This window comes from Megalops cyprinoides, chromosome 4, assembly GCF_013368585.1.
Source record: "Megalops cyprinoides isolate fMegCyp1 chromosome 4, fMegCyp1.pri, whole genome shotgun sequence".
In the NCBI taxonomy this organism is placed as follows: Eukaryota; Metazoa; Chordata; class Actinopteri; order Elopiformes; family Megalopidae; genus Megalops; species Megalops cyprinoides.
In genome coordinates this window covers 14692110-14709935 of record NC_050586.1, presented here as the reverse complement: position 1 = coordinate 14709935, position 17826 = coordinate 14692110, and the positions used below count along the sequence as shown (strand labels likewise).

General features: G+C 40.8%; 3 protein-coding genes across 5 annotated transcripts in view; 1 reads left to right on the top strand and 2 right to left on the bottom strand.

The window, feature by feature from the left end:
* Nucleotides 1-1796: 1796 nt before the first annotated feature.
* On the bottom strand, nucleotides 1797-4479 carry LOC118777014 (dual specificity protein phosphatase 26-like). Of its 3 annotated transcripts, none has more exons than XM_036527702.1 (4): nucleotides 4428-4479; nucleotides 3718-3911; nucleotides 2845-3056; nucleotides 1797-2124 (listed from the first exon to the last, which is right to left on the bottom strand). In XM_036527702.1, exons 2-4 carry the CDS (start codon nucleotides 3885-3887, stop codon nucleotides 1925-1927), a joined length of 582 nt encoding a protein of 193 aa, XP_036383595.1. In that variant the 5' UTR covers nucleotides 3888-3911; nucleotides 4428-4479; the 3' UTR covers nucleotides 1797-1924. The 3 variants fall into 3 exon arrangements, with proteins under 3 accessions (XP_036383595.1, XP_036383597.1, XP_036383596.1); XM_036527704.1 differs by lacking the exon at nucleotides 4428-4479 and adding an exon at nucleotides 4217-4275; XM_036527703.1 differs by lacking the exon at nucleotides 4428-4479 and adding an exon at nucleotides 4138-4214.
* A 1778-nt stretch (nucleotides 4480-6257) lies between these two features.
* bag4 (BCL2 associated athanogene 4) lies at nucleotides 6258-9718 on the bottom strand. Its single transcript, XM_036527190.1, has 5 exons — nucleotides 9400-9718; nucleotides 8566-8691; nucleotides 8247-8453; nucleotides 7730-7984; nucleotides 6258-6775 (listed from the first exon to the last, which is right to left on the bottom strand). The coding sequence occupies exons 1-5, from the start codon at nucleotides 9550-9552 to the stop codon at nucleotides 6332-6334; spliced, it is 1185 nt and encodes a 394-aa protein (XP_036383083.1). The 5' UTR covers nucleotides 9553-9718; the 3' UTR covers nucleotides 6258-6331.
* A 3246-nt stretch (nucleotides 9719-12964) lies between these two features.
* Nucleotides 12965-17826, top strand: part of grk5l (G protein-coupled receptor kinase 5 like) — a 38649-nt gene continuing 33787 nt past the window's right edge. Inside the window, exon 1 of the mRNA XM_036526128.1 lies at nucleotides 12965-13799. Coding sequence (XP_036382021.1) covers nucleotides 13748-13799 — 52 coding nt within the window. The 5' untranslated portion in view covers nucleotides 12965-13747. The remainder of the gene's footprint in view (nucleotides 13800-17826) is intronic.

The following is a 17826-nucleotide window of genomic DNA, read 5'->3' as shown; positions in this document are numbered from 1 at the left end:
CTCACAAACACAGAAATGAATACACTGATAATAAAAACATTTAGACAGTTCTCAATATAATGACTGACTCAGGTGTTAAATGTACCTAAAAACATTTTTACTGCAGCCCTTTGACAATGATGCTGATAAACTGTGGCTCCTACTCTGGATCAGTTTGGCGATCCCTGAACATCCGTTTTCCTTGGACACCCCCCTGTGTTGGAAACATGCATCGCATTCAGTACCTCTGATGGTTCGCCTGATTGAAGTTTTCATGGAGTTCCTTGCTAAAACAGGCAAACAACATGCACAATGGGAATGAAGGAAAGCAGATTAATATGATCATAGTTCATATTTCTTGGTGGAAACACGACAATACATACTGAACATATATTGCAATTTCTACTGTGGGGCATTCATATGTAAAATATATTATAATGTATTTTTTATTATTAAAAAGTATGTTGATATACCTTATTGTCATAACGTGCAAAGTAGGTTATTCACAGTACGAATAAAGAACACACACAAATCAAAACACTTCCATGCAAAACTCCAGAGTGATAATGTTTATTTTGAAATATGAAAAAAGCACCCGCTGAAATTATGGCACCAATTTAACAAAAATATCCTAGTGATTGTAAAACAAAGAATCTAAAAGAACAATCTAAGAAGTGACTTTGGCACAATTAATAAAATGAACAACACACTTGGATTGGGGATGCTCGTTTTGTGTTTCAAGACATAGGTTTCAGTCTACCCACCCAAAAAAGCCTTCCATTAATGAGTAGGTTGAAAGGCAAAATGCCACCTGCACCTGACAACTACCTTCGCTCTTACTCTCTCAGTGAGCCCTCGTATCCTCCATTGCAGGTGTGGAGGTGACAGGGGTAAGTGTGTTAAAGGGAAACACAATAACAAAGACAGCCCTCAAAAGTCCTCTCCAGCCGATCGAGAATCCCCTGGATCTTCTGCACCGCCTCCTTCCGGGCCTGTCTGACTGCCTCCTGTCCGTTAGTCTCCATAGAGTCCAGCTCCAGCAGCTCTTTGGTGAGCAGTTCCTCCAGGTAGCGGTAGCTCTTGTCCATTTTGTGGCCCACAAACTCGTCAACATCCTCCTGCAGCAGCGACACTCGGGCCAACACCTGCTGCACCCGTGCCAGGCTTGGGTTCTCACTCAGCGGTGGGCCTCCGATGGCTATTGGGGCAGGCTCCCCTTGGGACAGTTTTTTAACTCCTGCCCCTTTCCTGCCTTGTTGTGAACTCCCCTGCCTGCCCCACAGCATTGTTGGAAGGTCTAGGTTTTGCAGCATCTGATTGGTTACAGCCCCATCTATCACACATGCATCAAGGGAAAGCAGATGAGGATGTGTTCCATTTTTTTTTCTTATGTACACGAGTGTTATGGTCACAAGTGATGCAGTTGATGACCTGTTGTTCTCTGTGCACAGACATTTTATGACAGAACTCATACCACAGGGACATTTCAACATGACTTCAGACTGAAAGATCTATAGAAAGCTCAACCAGTTATTGGTTAGCAATACCCAGAGGCTGAAGCATATCTAATTTGTGACACAGCTGACCAAGCCAAAAAGGGTGACCCATCCAGACTGAGAAGCAAGTATCCTACTCGACACATCTGTCTGCTGAGCAGGCTATTGAACAGCAGTAACTGCAATCATTTCTTTGGCTGAATGATTCAAATGCAACATAAGCTGTCATTTCGTGCAAAAACCACAATATTGACTAAATGTTACTTTGTGAATCATGAACATAAAATTATCCAGTCTTCAGGAAGTGATAGTTTGGGAGTGACCAGAAAAAGGTGCCTATCTGGTTAGAACTAGGGTTGGAAATAAATTAACAAACATAATTCTATACCCTAAATTCAAAAGAGACAGTCAGGTGTGCTGTCTGTAGCAAAGGAATCTCCCTGATTGCTCTAGGTCATGTGCCTGTGATGGAGGGTGGTATCTAGCACAGTCAGCTGTCGCAAGAAACCGCGGTTCGGGATAATACCGCGACGGTCCATCACGGTCTTGATTGCATCCACCAGAGTCTTGTTCTCTCGGATCATCAAGTAGGCCAGAACCAGTGTTGCTGACCTGCTCACTCCCACTGCACAGTGCACCAGGATCTTCCCTGTAGAACCCCCAGATGAAAAACATTAGGTAGTGTCTTGGTAATTAAACATTGCAGGCTGGTTGAATGACACGGCACAAATTCTTTGGCAAACTAATTGTTCAGTTTACTGAATTCATCGTAACTGCTGCATGGAAAACATTTTGGGCATTTCGGGCAGTGCACACCTACCAGCTCCTTGTATAAACATGCTTGTGGACAGCAACCACCCCACCAATACAACATTTGTTTTTTTCTTTTTTTTCAAAAACTGCATGACAATTAATTAGTTACTAAAAACAAACACAGCAAATATTTTTACACATGATGAAAAACAGTCTCCTGCCCAGTATTGTCCTCAGTACTATAACACACTGTGTACAGAGATGCTGCAGGTGGTGGAATCAGTTTTGAAGTTTAAAGACAGCTTGGTAAGAGCTGCATAAACTGCACTGCATTCACATAATAAAAAAGAGAGTTTACCCATGCACAGAATAAGAGTTGCTTTTTCACACTCAATGTTTTTTTTTTTTTTTTTTTCCTTATAACGTACAACAACGATTGTATCAAAAGTCCTTTAAATAGCTAAACCATTCATGCGTATTGCGCATGAAGCAATGAGCCTCTCCTCTATGCAATATTGGTTTCGAAAATAAATACCCCTTTCAATCATACTAGAAATGTTCTCTTTTCACATCATGCTTTTAGTGCCAACAGCAGTAAAAACTAAGAACCTCTCACCTCCGCTGATCAGTGCCTTATGTATGAACTCGGCTGCAGGGTGGAAGTGGACACTCATGTCAAAAGTGGGCGAGTCATGCGCTTCAATACCCTCGTATGTGATATTCATGCCGTCATAGTACTCCGCACCACCGCGAAACTTGCTGTGTGAGCAGTTCAGAATGTGCGTAATACCGAGTTTAGCCAACTCGCGGCGGTTTGATGCGATATCCCTGTAAAATCAACAGATTATATGCGTTCTAGTATCATAGCCAATAGTATGCTAAACCAGATGAATCCAAACACATAATTAAATGTTCAATCTCTTATCGTAAGATTTGAGATTCAGGTGTGATCAATAACATTTCCTGAAAGTACTGCTACAAAATTAAGCATGAAACAGACACCACTTAATCATTTAGGACAGTCTTATGGAGTAAAAATGGACCAAACTTTGGGTCAAAAAGCAACATTCTAGATATGAGTACCCAAAGCAGTAGAATGTGTACTAATGTGTCCAAAACATCGTATAATGTCATGGCTTGAGTGTAGCATAGTGGTTAAACAGCAGAACTTGTGACCAAAAGGCCGGTCTATTCCTCGCCGGGACACTGCTGTTGTATCCTTGGGCAAGGTACTTAACCCACAGTTGCCTCAGTAAATAGATAACTTATTATGTAAGTCGCTCTGGGTAAGAGCGTCTGCTAAATGACTTAATGTAATGTATAGGATAAGGAAAAACATTACCTGCGTGTTCATAGCAGTAATTCGCGTATGAAAAGTCATCTAATGGCAGGGTACATATGTTGAATGTAATACACAAAGGTTTGAATATCATGTAGATTTAAAACTTTAAAGTACAAAAAACACACTAGCCCATAGTACAGCACTTACTGGTCACCAAGATAGAGCCTGGGCCACACTTCGTCTGCGTGGTTGCACGTCGATTTCCCCGTGTAGAGAAGCTGCTCGAGATCGAATACAGTCAGTAACGGTGAGCTACGATCGAACTCTGTTCTTGCGGAGCTTGTGCTGCTGTACGACCGCGAATATCTCGACATCATTAACGCTCAAACTGTGGTAATACCCTGTTGAGTGAAAAAAAAGAAAATTAGTAATCGTAAGTCTATTCAATTACTTGGCACCACAAATGTGCTACGTGATAATAGTATAAAATGATTAATAGGCTACATTGATAGCCTATAGACAGTCAGAACCATAGTTAAATATGACGAAACATGCATTGGGGTCTTTGGTAAACAAAAAACACGTAATACCTCAAACTGCAAATAATTAAAGCTAGCTACGTGATACCTCTGTCAGAAAACCACGTGAAGAGTGCTCTTCTGTAGCAGCAAGTTCACTTCCACTTATTTTTAATTGGCTAACTCACCACTAAGTATTACTTTTGTTAAGTCGGGTTCAGACAGATTACTCTAGATCCAGTTGTTGGTAACACTATCTGCACATTCATCTAATGTGTTATTTTAAGAAATACACGCAACGCCAGGGACAGCCTGGGGAATTGAACAGACACAGTATTTTCTTTTAATATAATTTTCCAGAGTTTCGTTGGCTGCATTGTAAATATATGCCCCCTGTACCTTAAGCACGCGTCACGCCTTGAAAGCCCTCGGTTCTGGACCAACATTCCTGCAGGCAGCAGGAGGCCTTGCTTTGATTTCATACTCGGGCATGCTATTTTAAGCAGTGTCTGAGACGAATAACACAGAGTACCACAGAGTTTAAAAAGAAACCAAGATAGTAATGTCAACCGTAGTGGTTGACCTCGTCTCCAATAGTTTGCTTGTGAATGACTGAAATCTTCACATAAAAATCTCAACAATATTATAACCCACAGTGACCTACTCCGATGTAAAATATCTCACCCACGCTTTCTGAAGCTGTTTTCAACTGTTCATGGTATTTTTGGTAAGACTGAGATCTAACAGGCTGTGATTAAAATCAAACATATTTAAGTAAAAAACAAATAGGTCTATTTAAATAGTTAGGTTAAAAGTGAGTAAAATGCCTTATCTTCACTCCTAGAATTTGCCTTTCTTTTCACAAGTATACCTTTAGGAAAATATCTCCAGTAGAGCAACTGCTTAGAATTATGTCAGCATTAGTGTAAATTCTTGGGTAACCTTGACCACCAGAATACACACAATTGGTTCGCTTTGACCAGGTATTTACAGCTCATCAGGAGTGTACATCAGTGAGTGCCCCCTCAGTTGAGTGCAAAAGGGAAAGGAACCCACATCCATCATGAACTGGAAAAATGGTATGGTTGAAGATATTACTTCTAGGTCCTGTGATGCATGAAATGACTGATTCAGGTATTAAAGGTATCTAAAAACATTTTTACTGCAGCCCTTTCACAATGATGCTGATAAACTGTGGCTCCTACTCTGGGTCAGGCTGGCAACCCTTGTAGTCTAGTCTTCATGGACACCCCCCTGTGTTGGAAACATGCATTACATCCAGTACCTCTGATGGTTAGCCTTATATTTCACGGGCTTCCTTACTAAAACAGGCAAACACCATGCACAATAGGAATGAAGGAAAGCATACTAATATGATATAGTTCATATTTCATGGTGGAAACATGACAGTACATACTGAATATATATTGCAATTTCTACTGTGGGGCATTCATATGTAAAATATATTATAATGTATATTTTCCATTATTAAAGAGTCTGCTGATATACATTATTGTCATAACTTGCAAAGTAGGTAATTCACAATACAAATAAAGAACACACACAAATCAAAAACATTTTCTTCCATGCAAAGCTCCAGAGTGATATTGTTTATTTTGAAATATGAAAAAAGCACCTGCCGAAATTATGGCACTAATTTAACAAAAATATCCTAGTGATTGTAAAATAAAGAATCTGAAACAAAAATGTAAGAAGTGACTTTGGTTCAATGAATAAAATGAACAACATACTTGGATTGGGGATGCTTATTTTGTGGATTCAAAATATAAGGTTAACTTTCTACCCACCCAACAAAAGCCTTCCATTAATGAGTAGATTTAAAGGGACAATGCCACCCGCACCTGACAACTGCCATTAGCTTTGCTGGTTTGGGGCAATCAAGTGTCACTCAGTGAGACCCCGAACATCGCTCAACGAGTCCTCATATTCTGCATCGTAGGTTTGAAACCCCCAGAACGAAAAGAAGAGTCAATAAAAAGCATGCCCCCCACCATGTTGTGCTGAGAGGCTATAAAGATCCATCTCAAGCTTTAGTTCCACATTATACCCATGTAGAAGTTTACATGCGGCCCATGTGGCCAGGGAACAAGTAAAGTGATAGGCAATATAATATCATAATGGCAGTGCAGGGAATGTGAAGCTTTTGGCAGAGGATTTTGTGTGTGTGTGTGTGTGTGTGTGTTTTGGTGTTTTTTTTTGGGGGGGGGGGGGGGGGGGGGGGGGGGGTGAGGATGTCACCAGGGCAAGTGGGTTGAACCGCAAAACAAAAACAGAGACAGCCCTCAAAAGGCCTTCCTCTCCAGCCGATCGAGAATCCCCTGGATCTTCTGCACCGCCTCCTTCCGGGCCTGTCTGACTGCCTCCTGTCCGTTAGTCTCCACAGAGTCCAGCTCCAGCAGCTCTTTGGTGAGCAGTTCCTCCAGGTAGCGGTAGCTCTTGTCCGTTTTGTGGCCCACAAACTCGTCAACATCCTCCTGCAGGAGCGACACTCGGGCCAACACCTGCTGCACCCGTGCCAGGCTTGGGTTCTCACTCAGCGGTGGGCCTCCAGGGGCTGCTGGGGGAGGCTCTCCTTGGGACGGCTTGGGCTCCTGCCCCTTTCCTGCCTTGTTGTATATCTGTGGAGGCGCACTGAACTCGCCTGCCTGCCCTGGGGCATTGTTGGAAGGTCTGGGTTTTGGTCCCACTGGTTGGTTCCGATGGGGGTACCCAGGATACTGCCGATCCTGCAGTGCAAGGAAATAGAAAGGTAAGTTAATACTCTCATTGAGAAATTTAAATGAGCACTTGGCAACCTGGCATACTTTTGGAATGACAGCCTAATCTATAAGAAAGTGTACAACCGACTTGATACCTGATAATGACTGGAACTAACACTCAGAACAGTGTATTGTGGAATAGTATCTACTCTCCCATGGCCTCATCAAATGTGTGTGATAAATGAAATTTGTCATTTATCATACATACAGAATTTTCCATACACTCTTCAGCTGAATTTCCCAAACCTGTGTATGAATGTTTTCCCTAAATAATTCATAAATCCCAACTGTTATAAAAGTGTGTGTGCATATGCAAAATAAGCAATAGGCAGTACAAGAAGAGGGCAGGGTCTGGATTGGAATACAGCCTCCATCGCTGACATTCCTCTGAAGTAGTTACTCCTCCTGGTTGAGATTCACATAGTGCTAAAAAGGCCTTTCCAAGTTACCAGTCTTCTTGAAATTGATGTGTGGGCTGTGGCAATAGTGTGCTTTGGCATGCCTAGGCAAAGGGGTTACAGTGTGTCTATGCATTTTTTTTCTTCATAAATGACACTTTACCTGTGACAGTGAACAGAAAATCATGTTTGTACAAGTGGTTCATGAATGAGACCCTTGGACCATGACCGCTGACATCACACTCAATTTCTGCATTCCAAAGTGCTACCTCACCCCCTACACATCAGATGATCACCTTGTATAATACCAGAGAGTAATCTCTTGAATGTTTGCTCAAGGTTGTTGCAAAAACGCCATAAGCAGATCGCGGAAAGCGGGTCTATGCCTGCATGCAAATTCAAAGCATGAATCATCCATTACAGTACACAGTATTAGCATCCATTTCTGCCAAATATTAGGGAAATGGGAATACACAATCACTGCATGCCAGGCTTAAAGAACACATGATCTGTGAAAAGATACCTTTGCGTCATACTGTGGTACAGCAGGACCAGTGCCTGGCCAGGCAGGGGGGTGTGGGGAGAGGATAGGGTTTCCATAGTGGCCGTGGGGGGGCTGAGTGCTGGGCTGCCACTGCTGCTGGGGCGCAGGTCCGTAGCCACCTGTGTGGGACCAGGCCTCGGGCTGGGGCTGTTGGGTGGGGTACGAAGGATTCTGGGGCACAGGGTGACCTCCATCTCCATAGTGAGGGTAAGGAGCAGGTGGGTATCCAGGAGCCTTGAGTACAAAACATTAAAAGAAAAGCAAAAAGGGTGCCAGGGATGATATGTTGACATCATAGAATAAACAGACATGATTCAGTCATTCAGTCACTATAATACAAGATATCATCTTGAGTTTCTAAATAAGGACCATCCAGTTCAACACCAGATGAACATAAACGAGACAACTTCACCATCATATATGACAGATGCTAATTCGTCATCATATCACTTCATTTTAAGTACAACAACAAAGAGGAGAAAACAGTCCAACCCACCCCTTGACAGTGTGGCATCGAGTAGTGGTGGTGCTGGGAGGGGGGCTGACATGACCCTCCTGTCCCTTGCTCGGGGCAGCCTTGGCTGGGGTAAGGGGGTTGCCTGGGTGGTGGCTGGTCACCACAATAGAAGGGATTTGATGGATGCATCATGCTTGTTGGATACTGTCCTGGATTATAGACTCCATTGGGGAATCCTGGCATTGCCTGGGTCAGAAGACACAGAGCAAAAAGTCAGCAAGGACAAAATTCATGGATGGATATACGCCACCATGGAGTCATGTGAATGCAACCTGTGGAACTGCACAAACTGTTGTACCTGGGGATTGTATGGTGCCTGCCCATTGACCTCAGACCCTGAGGGGTAAGCATTTGAATAAGGCCCTGCTGAATGGGACTGAGGATACCAATAGTTTGAAGGGTAGCCAGGGTAAGGAACAGCTTCCTGTGAACACACAACACAGGGAGACCTAAGAGGGAAGTTACAGTGTGACATTTTGGACACTCTTAGTAAATACTTCTAGTTAACTATTGCAAACATATGAACTTCTGGTGCTTAATAAACTTCAGCATGGTTCCTCTGCAGTTATTCTAATCTTACAGACAAATTGTCAAGGCCATTATCTAATGAGAGGTTACATAACTGTAAAGCAGAGTAGCTAGCTAAGCTTTTGTACTCAGTTAACTAGTCTAGGTAGCAAGCAGTATGAAATTATCAACAAACCACCAACGACTAACCTTCTGTTGTGGTAACATGTGGGATGTTGTACTGCATTAACTAGTTTGATCATGATTTAAAAGAGGATACTCTCTTATGACAGACCCGGCGAACGTGGCACTGTTGCCAAATAACGGCTAGTTTATAAGATTTCATTGTACCACGTATGTTTCACAAACCGGTTGAATACGGTTTAAAGCTAGTTAGGTAGAATTTATCACTAAGCACTAAGCTGTTTGTCACCTAGCGCAAAACGTAAAGGAATATAAACCTAGGAACTAGTTTGATTTCCCGTGATTAAAAAAAAAAAAAAAAAAAAAAAAAAAAAACTTTACACCTCTTTTGACTAGGTTGTCTATCAACAGCTCTAAGTAGCTTTAAAATAGGAAAGACAACGTTGTCACAAACCCATTTCAGATCGAAACCTTATCTTACCCGACTGCCGGTTACCATTGCGGTATTCCAATTGTTATTTTCCGAGTTGTTGTAATTTGTAGGCCAGGCTCCTTTTGGATTTGCTTGCATTTGATGCATCACCCAGGCAGCGTCTCCCCCACTCCTGTCGTTGCTGACCGAATTATACGCCATTTTCTTTATCTGTGGTTTAAACTCCAGCTAAATTCTTGGTTCAGCCTCTTGCTGTTTTATTTTGAGATCCAGATTATTAGCATGCGATGTTAAAATAGACAGCAACGTACAAAATAACATTTTAAAACGATACACCACCCCTTTAAATTTTAGTACTCGAGTTTCCTCGTCCTCACGGACGGGTTTACATAATAACATTTTATATGTGCGTCAGAAGGACATTTCTTATCTGGACAAATCAGCGCCCACAGGTTGGAAATAAACCCCACCTCTTGCTTGAAAATTCACGAATGGGTAAAGGAATACGTTCGTGTGCGATGACGTCACAAACTGGTAACTATTTTTTACCGGGGTTTTTAAAGGGGAAGCTGAGAATAAGGAAGAAACCCTTACCTCCGAAAGACCCTGAACACATATTGAATAGCTGCAGTGTTGCCCAATAGTTTTTCAGCCTTTATGAATCGTCACGTCATGTCCTCATTCAAGAACAGTTTGCGTCTGGCTATAGATCCCCTATTAAATTTATAGGTGAATCATTAACTAGCCAACAACCCTCGAATTTGTTGTACAAGAGTGCAAGATATCTACAATTATGCACTGTTTAGAAAAGGACGTCAAATACAGTAGAGTTTGTTATCTTGCATGAACAAAACCAAGCCAGATTCTGAATCACCACGTGCTTGCACAATTCAGAGCTTACCAGCCTCGTGGAAGGCTTAACGTTAGGTCTGTTTTAAGGATTAGGTAACAAGCAAGGTTTTACGTTATGGAAGGAAGGTCTTCCTCTAGCTTGCATTTTCTGTAGATAGAGGATGCACATTTTGAATGATTTGAATGGATATAACAGCTCTAGATTAATAAGATTAAGATGTTAACCTAAACGTTCGCAAAATAGTGGGACAGACATGAATTACATGCTGGGGACGGCTAGCCTCATAGAGGATATCGATAATAAGTTGAATCATATTATTCAAGTTCGATGGGCATGGGCTTGTGAACCACCTAGGTACTCAGCTGCAGACACAGCTAACACTAACAGGCTAGGTATCTTCATCGACTCTCTTTAAATTCAGTAGCTAACTAGTTATCTGAATGTCTGTATCTACCTGGTTTAATTCTTAGAGCCTAAACGAGGCTCAATATTAATAGCAGACGTAGGCCTATGGAAACGTTCTGGGAGCTTAGCGAACTTGGAACTTTAAGATACCCAATTGTCCTACAGAAGAATGGTGTAACCATACTGATTTGAGAGAATTCTGTAAGTCATGCAATTAATTATGCTCAATGACATTTTATCTGAGTTGAGTAAATTATGCATTGCTTGGCAGCTAATCTAGTTTAACACCAGACTGTAGAGTACATTCATTTTGGCAAGAAATCTGGGGACATTCCCAGAGTAATATTTATTGTGAGAGGGGAAAATGTTGTCGTACTCCGAGGAATAGTAAGTGTCCTTCACTGTATCTTTCTAAACCAGCAAGCAAAGGTTTATCCTGTGAACACAGATTAAATTCAATGATCAATGTTGTCCACCAATCAAATTCCTTCTGCTGTTCAATCCATCTGTACCCATTTTGCCTACACCAGAATACTAGAGTGAATTCTTACCAGAAGTTTTGTTATTCCCGGTAAACTATTTTATGCATTAGTAATTCTGTGTGTAGAGAAATATTTCCTAGTGTCCCTGTCAAATTTACCTTTTAACTAATGTTTACCAATGCCCACTCATCTCAATCTGGCTTCTGTAATCAAACCCCTAAATAAAACCCCTTATTTAAAACCATGTTTTTTTTGTTTTTGTTTTTTTTTTGTGACATGATGAAAAGTGACTAAAGGGAAAATGGAAATGTCCTGAAAGACAAAGAATGTTCATTTCTGAGCTCAACCTGAAATATATTTATATTTTTGATGCTGAAATGGAAGGACAACATGAATATCTCAGCTATCACAAACTCATATCACAAGCAGGAGAATTTTAATTTGAGAACTGTTGTCAAAAAACGTCTGTATACTAACAATACATGTTCCTCATGTCCCAGGAGATGGCGCCAATTTCCTCAATATAGCAAGTGGTAGTGCTACTGATTTGCTCTGCAAAGTCTTAGGTTGAGATTAATGGTTGCTGTTAAAGAACAAGTTGTGCAAAAGAAACATTCATATTCTAAATATCAAGATGCATGTGTGTATATATGTGTATCAATAGCTTTTGCATAATATTTTAGAAGGGGTTCATCATATACAGTATAATTCAAGGTGATGTGTGAATAAAGGAATCTGAATAGCCTGAAAAGCACTGATATGAAGATAAGCAAATTGTTTAATTTTGAAGGGACAGTATGAACAGTAAACCTTTTTATCCTTTTGTAATGAACAAAAAATATGCTTTTTACTAGCATGTCAAGGCAGGGTTCAAGGGATGCCTTAGGGCTCCCTGTTTTTGTCCCATGTCTAGTAGCAATCGAAATGTCTTGGAAAATTGATACTCCCTTAATTGTGGTCGGGTCTCCCTTTGGTCAAGGTCATAGGGGCCTCCTATTCAAATGTTGTAGCATTTCCTTTCAGGTCCCCCTGACACTAAGTACATTTTTATTCTGAGGTTTCCTGAAGAATAAGAAGATGAGAAGAGTGAGAAGATGGGTAATTTGCTGGTCTATATAACAGTTACTAGTACCATATTTATTGAACCCTGTCCCTAACAGATCCAAGGATTTATATCCAAGCATTTGTATAGCCCAGTTTTAATTTAGGATTATGGTATACATTTAATATGTATTTCATGGGCTTTTGTGGGCAAAGGCTATCCTTAAATGAAACCTTTCCAATTATGTAAGACCGAGACCTAAAAATGGGTGAACTTTGAAAGTGCATGTGCACTTTTCACAGTGCACTTTTCACACAAGTATGCAAAGAGGTTTAAAACGTGTTTCAGTATGCATTTGTCTTTACAAGTGACACAAAGTGCCTCTACTATAGCCAGCACTAAGTAAATATGAAACAACACAGTGTTCAAACAAGTATTACAGTTTAAACATTTAGTAGTTCCAACAGTGGCAGAAGCATAATGCATTGTAGTTTCTAAATCCAACATCTCAGGGCTACTGTATGCAACATATATCACAAGACACTACTATACCTATGTTTAGTAAAATCGACTGATTAGTAAAATCGATAATCCAGGTCAATTAGCTTTACACTGGTGAAAAACATTTTTCATAGCTTCGTAAATGTATAAGCAGATGATAAACACTGTCATCCAAAAGCCATATACTATACGTTATAACGGGTAACCTCATCATACAGTTATCTTACCTTCGAGGTCTTACATCCGCTTCCCTCCCCCCTTGGCATTGTAGATGAAGGGGGTGGCAAAAAATGTTCAGCTATCAGATGTCTTTGACAGCCAGACATGCCTCTTCTCTCAGCGTCCGTGCGTCAGGGCCAGCCGTGAATACGCCTCTTCCGACCGCTTGTGGTGGAGTAGAACACGGCAGTTGCCCAGTTACATCTAGATTTGCCTTGCTAGAGAACTGACAGTAAATTACAAACTGAGGCGGGTTGGCCGTTCGGGCCCCGACGGAAAACAGCACCTGTCTAATCTGACCCAAAACCTGACCAGAGCCACGGGGAAAGCCGCTTGGACCCTCGCCAAACCCCACAACCGAAAGAAAGAAAGAAAAACCAAGCCTGGTTTGATTACGCACCGAGAGGGGGAGCACGATGATATTGTGACAGCCCAGAGTGTACTTTACCAACTCCCCAATTCCAAGGGTTGGGATCTAACGAGCCTCTTCCACTTTCGGGAACATAACGTTATATTTAAATAATGTAGACGTTAGTCTCTTGATGTTGAAGCTGATTGTTTAAAGTTGTTTTCAATGACACTCCTTGCCAAATTGCGCTGAAGGCTGCTGTGTTTTGTTACTGGAAATGTTCTCCCAATACGATATTGGAACCGACAACATGAACCACGCTTACATTACAGGGATTTCGCCGATAGCATATGTACAGAGCTGTACAACTTCACAACGTGTATTTATGAATTAATCTTTTAAGAAAAGAAAATCAACATCAACAGAACGCAAACGGTTTGGTTGCGAACAACGAAGCGAAGCTGGGATAAGATCTGAGTTATTACTGCTCGAACAGTGACTGTGCGACCACTTTCTTTGATTCACGACAACATCGCCAGATTTTGATGGAGCTGGAGAATATTGTGGCAAACACTGTACTGCTAAAGGCGAGAGAAGGTAAGACGTTGAACAGACTAAACTAATCGAATACGTTCGTTAGTCTTAAATGGAGTTAAATCTTCATGATAACTGACTGCAAAGCCAAAAGGCTTGAATCAGATGGTGATGCAATCTAACTTAAAATGGTACTTGGAAAGCGAGGGTTATTGCTGTGATGTTCGCGAAGGGTATATACAAATATCTCTAGGTATTTTTTTCAAATCTCTCCTATTTGTTACGACAGCATTCGTTCTGTGTACAGGCCTACGGATAAAAATGACCATATGACAGCTCCCAGCTACATGGAAAGGTAGTCTGCAGCTAAGAGGAAGAATATTAGCTTCCTACATCCGTTTCACGTTCAGCGAAGCAAGCTGTGAATTTATAGCATAGTTGTGATGTAGCGGTGGCTTATGCTTTTAAGTAGTAAATTGCTACATTGATCTTCAGAGTAACATGTGTTGATATCTAACAAGTTGGTTAAACAAATATAGGTTACATTTGATGAAAAAATACCTGATGTAATCAAATTAATAGTATTGAAAATGTCTAGATTACCTAAATACCATGGTCATGACGTTTGGCTGTAGAAGAAAACAATAGAGACATCGTGAAACTCAAGACTATTCATGCAATCAACCTGTTTTATGCTTGGTAATGAGCTTTCCTAAATACAAGTTGCCTTCAAGACCACAACCTACAAGTTACCCTACTGCGACTTGTAGTGTTACTACCACGTATTTTTCTTTGAATGTGAAATATGTATAGATAGTTAATTTCCTGGAATATAATAGGATTCAATTGTAGGTCAAGTATTGTTTCTCGCAGGGAGCAGTTTCTGCTTATTCTAAGCTGTCCGGTTGTTCTTTCGATTGTATTTACTTGTCCCTTTGGCTGCAGAATTGATTCAAGTAAAACGCCTTAGATGGCCCCTGTTGATGACGTTTTTAAGACATAATATATTGTGAACCTGTACAGCAGCTGGTATGTTGCAAATTTAGGACAATTCCTCAGTGTGGGGAAGAAAGTTGACCGATGATAATGACCAAAATGACCATTCTGTTGTGAGAATTCACCTTGGTTTAGATGTAATGAAATAAGTCAGATTGAGGGTGGACCTCTACTGTTGTAAACCCAAGCAAAAATGCCAGCAGTTATGGTCAGTTGCTCTGGAAAAATTAAAGAATAGTTTGCAGGAAAGTTAAGTGCAAACATGTGCACATGAATTTTGTGTGTATATAATCTAAGTCTTCTATGTCTATCAGAGCAAGTAGTGCGAAATGTGGAAAACAAAATGTGTTCTCTCAAAAGCAGCCAATGTCAGACACGTTATTTTCATGCTTTGCATGGTGTAATTTGGCCATAGTGGTTACAGTGTTTAATAGTGACGCACAAGAAGAAAAAGCATTTGGCTCCAGATTGTTTCAGTGGCTGTAGCTGAATATCCAAATGATGTCGTATTGCACAGAGGACTACTCTGAGGAAGGATGGAAGCAGATATCCCAAAACAGAAAGAGCAAGCAATGGCAAATAAGCCTTGAATAGAACTGTTTATCCCTCTATCCAAAAGTAATCATCCAACATGTGTTACACTGTTAGCTGATTTTTAGTGATTTCCAGCCATGGAAATTTCTTGCATGACTAGTGACAAGTATGTTGAATGTTGAAAGACGACCCTAATCTAGGTTTTTGTTTATTCTAATTTACAAGGCTGTCATGGAAACATGTAGTGACATAGAAATCCTTTGTCTTAAAATCAAAGGTTGATAAATAATTAGTTTGAAATTAATGGTGCAGTTGGTGCTCTGTATGAAAAAGTCTGTAATGTTTAGCATTTGCTGCTGAATTCAGTAATGTTCAGACTGAGTAGTTCACACAATCATTTTTCTACCTAGGCCATTTGTAAATGTATCCTAACATCCTAACAGCCCTGACTGGCAAAATTGATCAGAAACCTTATGTGTACTAGTGGTGACAGTAAAGGACACCAGTGTGAAGAAATGAATGTTGCTAAATGGTTTATAAAACCTGATTTGATCTTGGCAGAACATTTTTCCCCTGACTGCAGATCAGCAAAGCAGAACGTAGCCCAAAATGATTGGATAGAGGGATGTGTGAGCATTTAGGAGCTGGGAGTACATGGTGACACAGGTATCCGTCTGGGTGCGTTGTGTTCAGAGCCTTGTTTGGGGTTTGAGGTCACTGTTGGGGAAGGAGAATGTCAGTGAAGAGGACAGTGTTTATCCCTAATTGTTTATTGGCGCATTTTTCTAAGAGAAATTAACCAGGAGGCATGCATTCTCTGTCCAAATTTTCTCTGAGACAGAGATAACAGGAAAGCAGAGTTTATACTGCACACAGTGTGTTTATGTTGCTGGCCTGACACTTCCGAAATCACTAAAATAAGGCGAAACCCAGCCTGTCCAACCTAAATAAAAAGGAATCAATGTCCTTAATTCTTCTCCACAGACTTTGAGAGAGAAAGTGTGTCTTGAGATGGCTGATTTCACTGGTAAATGTTATTAATTGTGATCTCAAAATAAGAAGCCCTCTTCTCATATGACTCAGAGTCTACGGGTTGCAATAAAAATAAGATAATGAATTGACTGAATTTAGTATTGAAGTATATGTTGCTGTCATAGTAGATATTGATCAAGTTATGGAAGAAGACCTCATATTCTCTGCTGTCTGCACATCTAACATTACTTGAATGAAAGGACACAGTAAGGAGATGCAGGTAATCAGGGAAAAGCAACATGGTTGATCACCTCTATCTGTGTCTGGGCAGAAGTGAAATTTTTGCCACCTCTGTTGCACTTTGCTTTTCTGCTCATATGTGTCAACTTCAGCTTTGGAATAAGTGCAGTGGATGCATTGCCATATTCTTTTGTGTATTACTGCAGTGTATATGTGGAATATCTATAAACCGTACTGAGTGTGACATGAATTATGTTTGAATGTTGTTCATCTCACACATAGAGGTGCATCTGCGCATGGAACTTATGGAAAGAGATCATAGGTCATTAACGCTGGAGACGCTGGGGACATGTCCCCACCACTTTTTGTCGTGGCCCATTTCATCCCCACTACTTTAAAAAGGTGTGAACACGTCAAACCCATCGTTGTCCCCAGCACTTTTCAAAACAAACGGACACCCATGAAAGAGACCAAGTGATCCAGTGATGATGGTTAAATGTACTAAGACCAAGCCTTGCAGTTGCGTGCCCTTGTTTACCCTTCAGCCTGTTTCACATGCCTGTACACACATTTAAAAGCCATGACTGTGTTCTGATCACTGTGAACATCTAGCGCTGGCTGCCCTGAGTCAGGGAATTGGAAACACCCAGTCATCATAATACTTTCCACAGCAATACACACTCAGGGAAATGTGAGAGGAGTCCTTATAGAGGTTACTTCAGCATCTCCGTGTCGATGGACCATAGACTGCATGACCTATAGATTACTAAGGGCTGAGTACTACAAAACTGTATTTATAATCATAACCAAAGTTAGGTCACACACACAATGTTAAAAGTGCCTGCATAAACATTCAGTGGCATGGCAACGGATGTCTAAAATTCAAGACGTGCATCTGTGTTGAGTACAAAAAAAGACTGTGATTAAAAACAATAAAACATTAATGGAATGGGTTGTATGAATTGCATTTGCCATGTAATATAATATTGCATGCCCTTTACAGCATAAATGGGAGGTAAAAAGGGTGTTTGCCCTGTATTTTGTAGTCATAATATGTGCTGAAGTCAGTTTATTTTGAGTAAACATAATTACAAATTCTGTGAGACATAATGTGTAACATATGAACATTTCAGAGAATGTCTAGGTTATTTACCCCAACTCTGAAGCTCTGTCTTTTAGATAGAAGACACTTATGAACCAGTTGCGAGCACCTTACTCTTTCTGTGATCTTGAATGGCAGATGTTGACACTGGGAGTACTATCAAAGAAAATCAACGTGATTTTCCTCCTACAGGAAAATAAAATCACAATATTACCTTGGCAATGCTTCCTCACATCACTTACAGAA

Coding starts and splice junctions, on each gene's coding strand:
- LOC118777014 (XM_036527702.1), bottom strand. CDS start 3,887: ATGATGTCGAGATATTCGCGGTCGTACAGCAGCACAAGCTCCGCAAGA. Junction 3,057..3,717: donor AGGCTCTATCTTGGTGACCA/GTAAGTGCTGTA, acceptor TTGATTTTACAG/GGATATCGCATCAAACCGCC. Junction 2,125..2,844: donor TAAGGCACTGATCAGCGGAG/GTGAGAGGTTCT, acceptor GGGGTTCTACAG/GGAAGATCCTGGTGCACTGT.
- bag4 (XM_036527190.1), bottom strand. CDS start 9,552: ATGGCGTATAATTCGGTCAGCAACGACAGGAGTGGGGGAGACGCTGCC. Junction 7,985..8,246: donor CGATGCCACACTGTCAAGGG/GTGGGTTGGACT, acceptor TTTGTACTCAAG/GCTCCTGGATACCCACCTGC. Junction 6,776..7,729: donor TACCACAGTATGACGCAAAG/GTATCTTTTCAC, acceptor CTTGCACTGCAG/GATCGGCAGTATCCTGGGTA.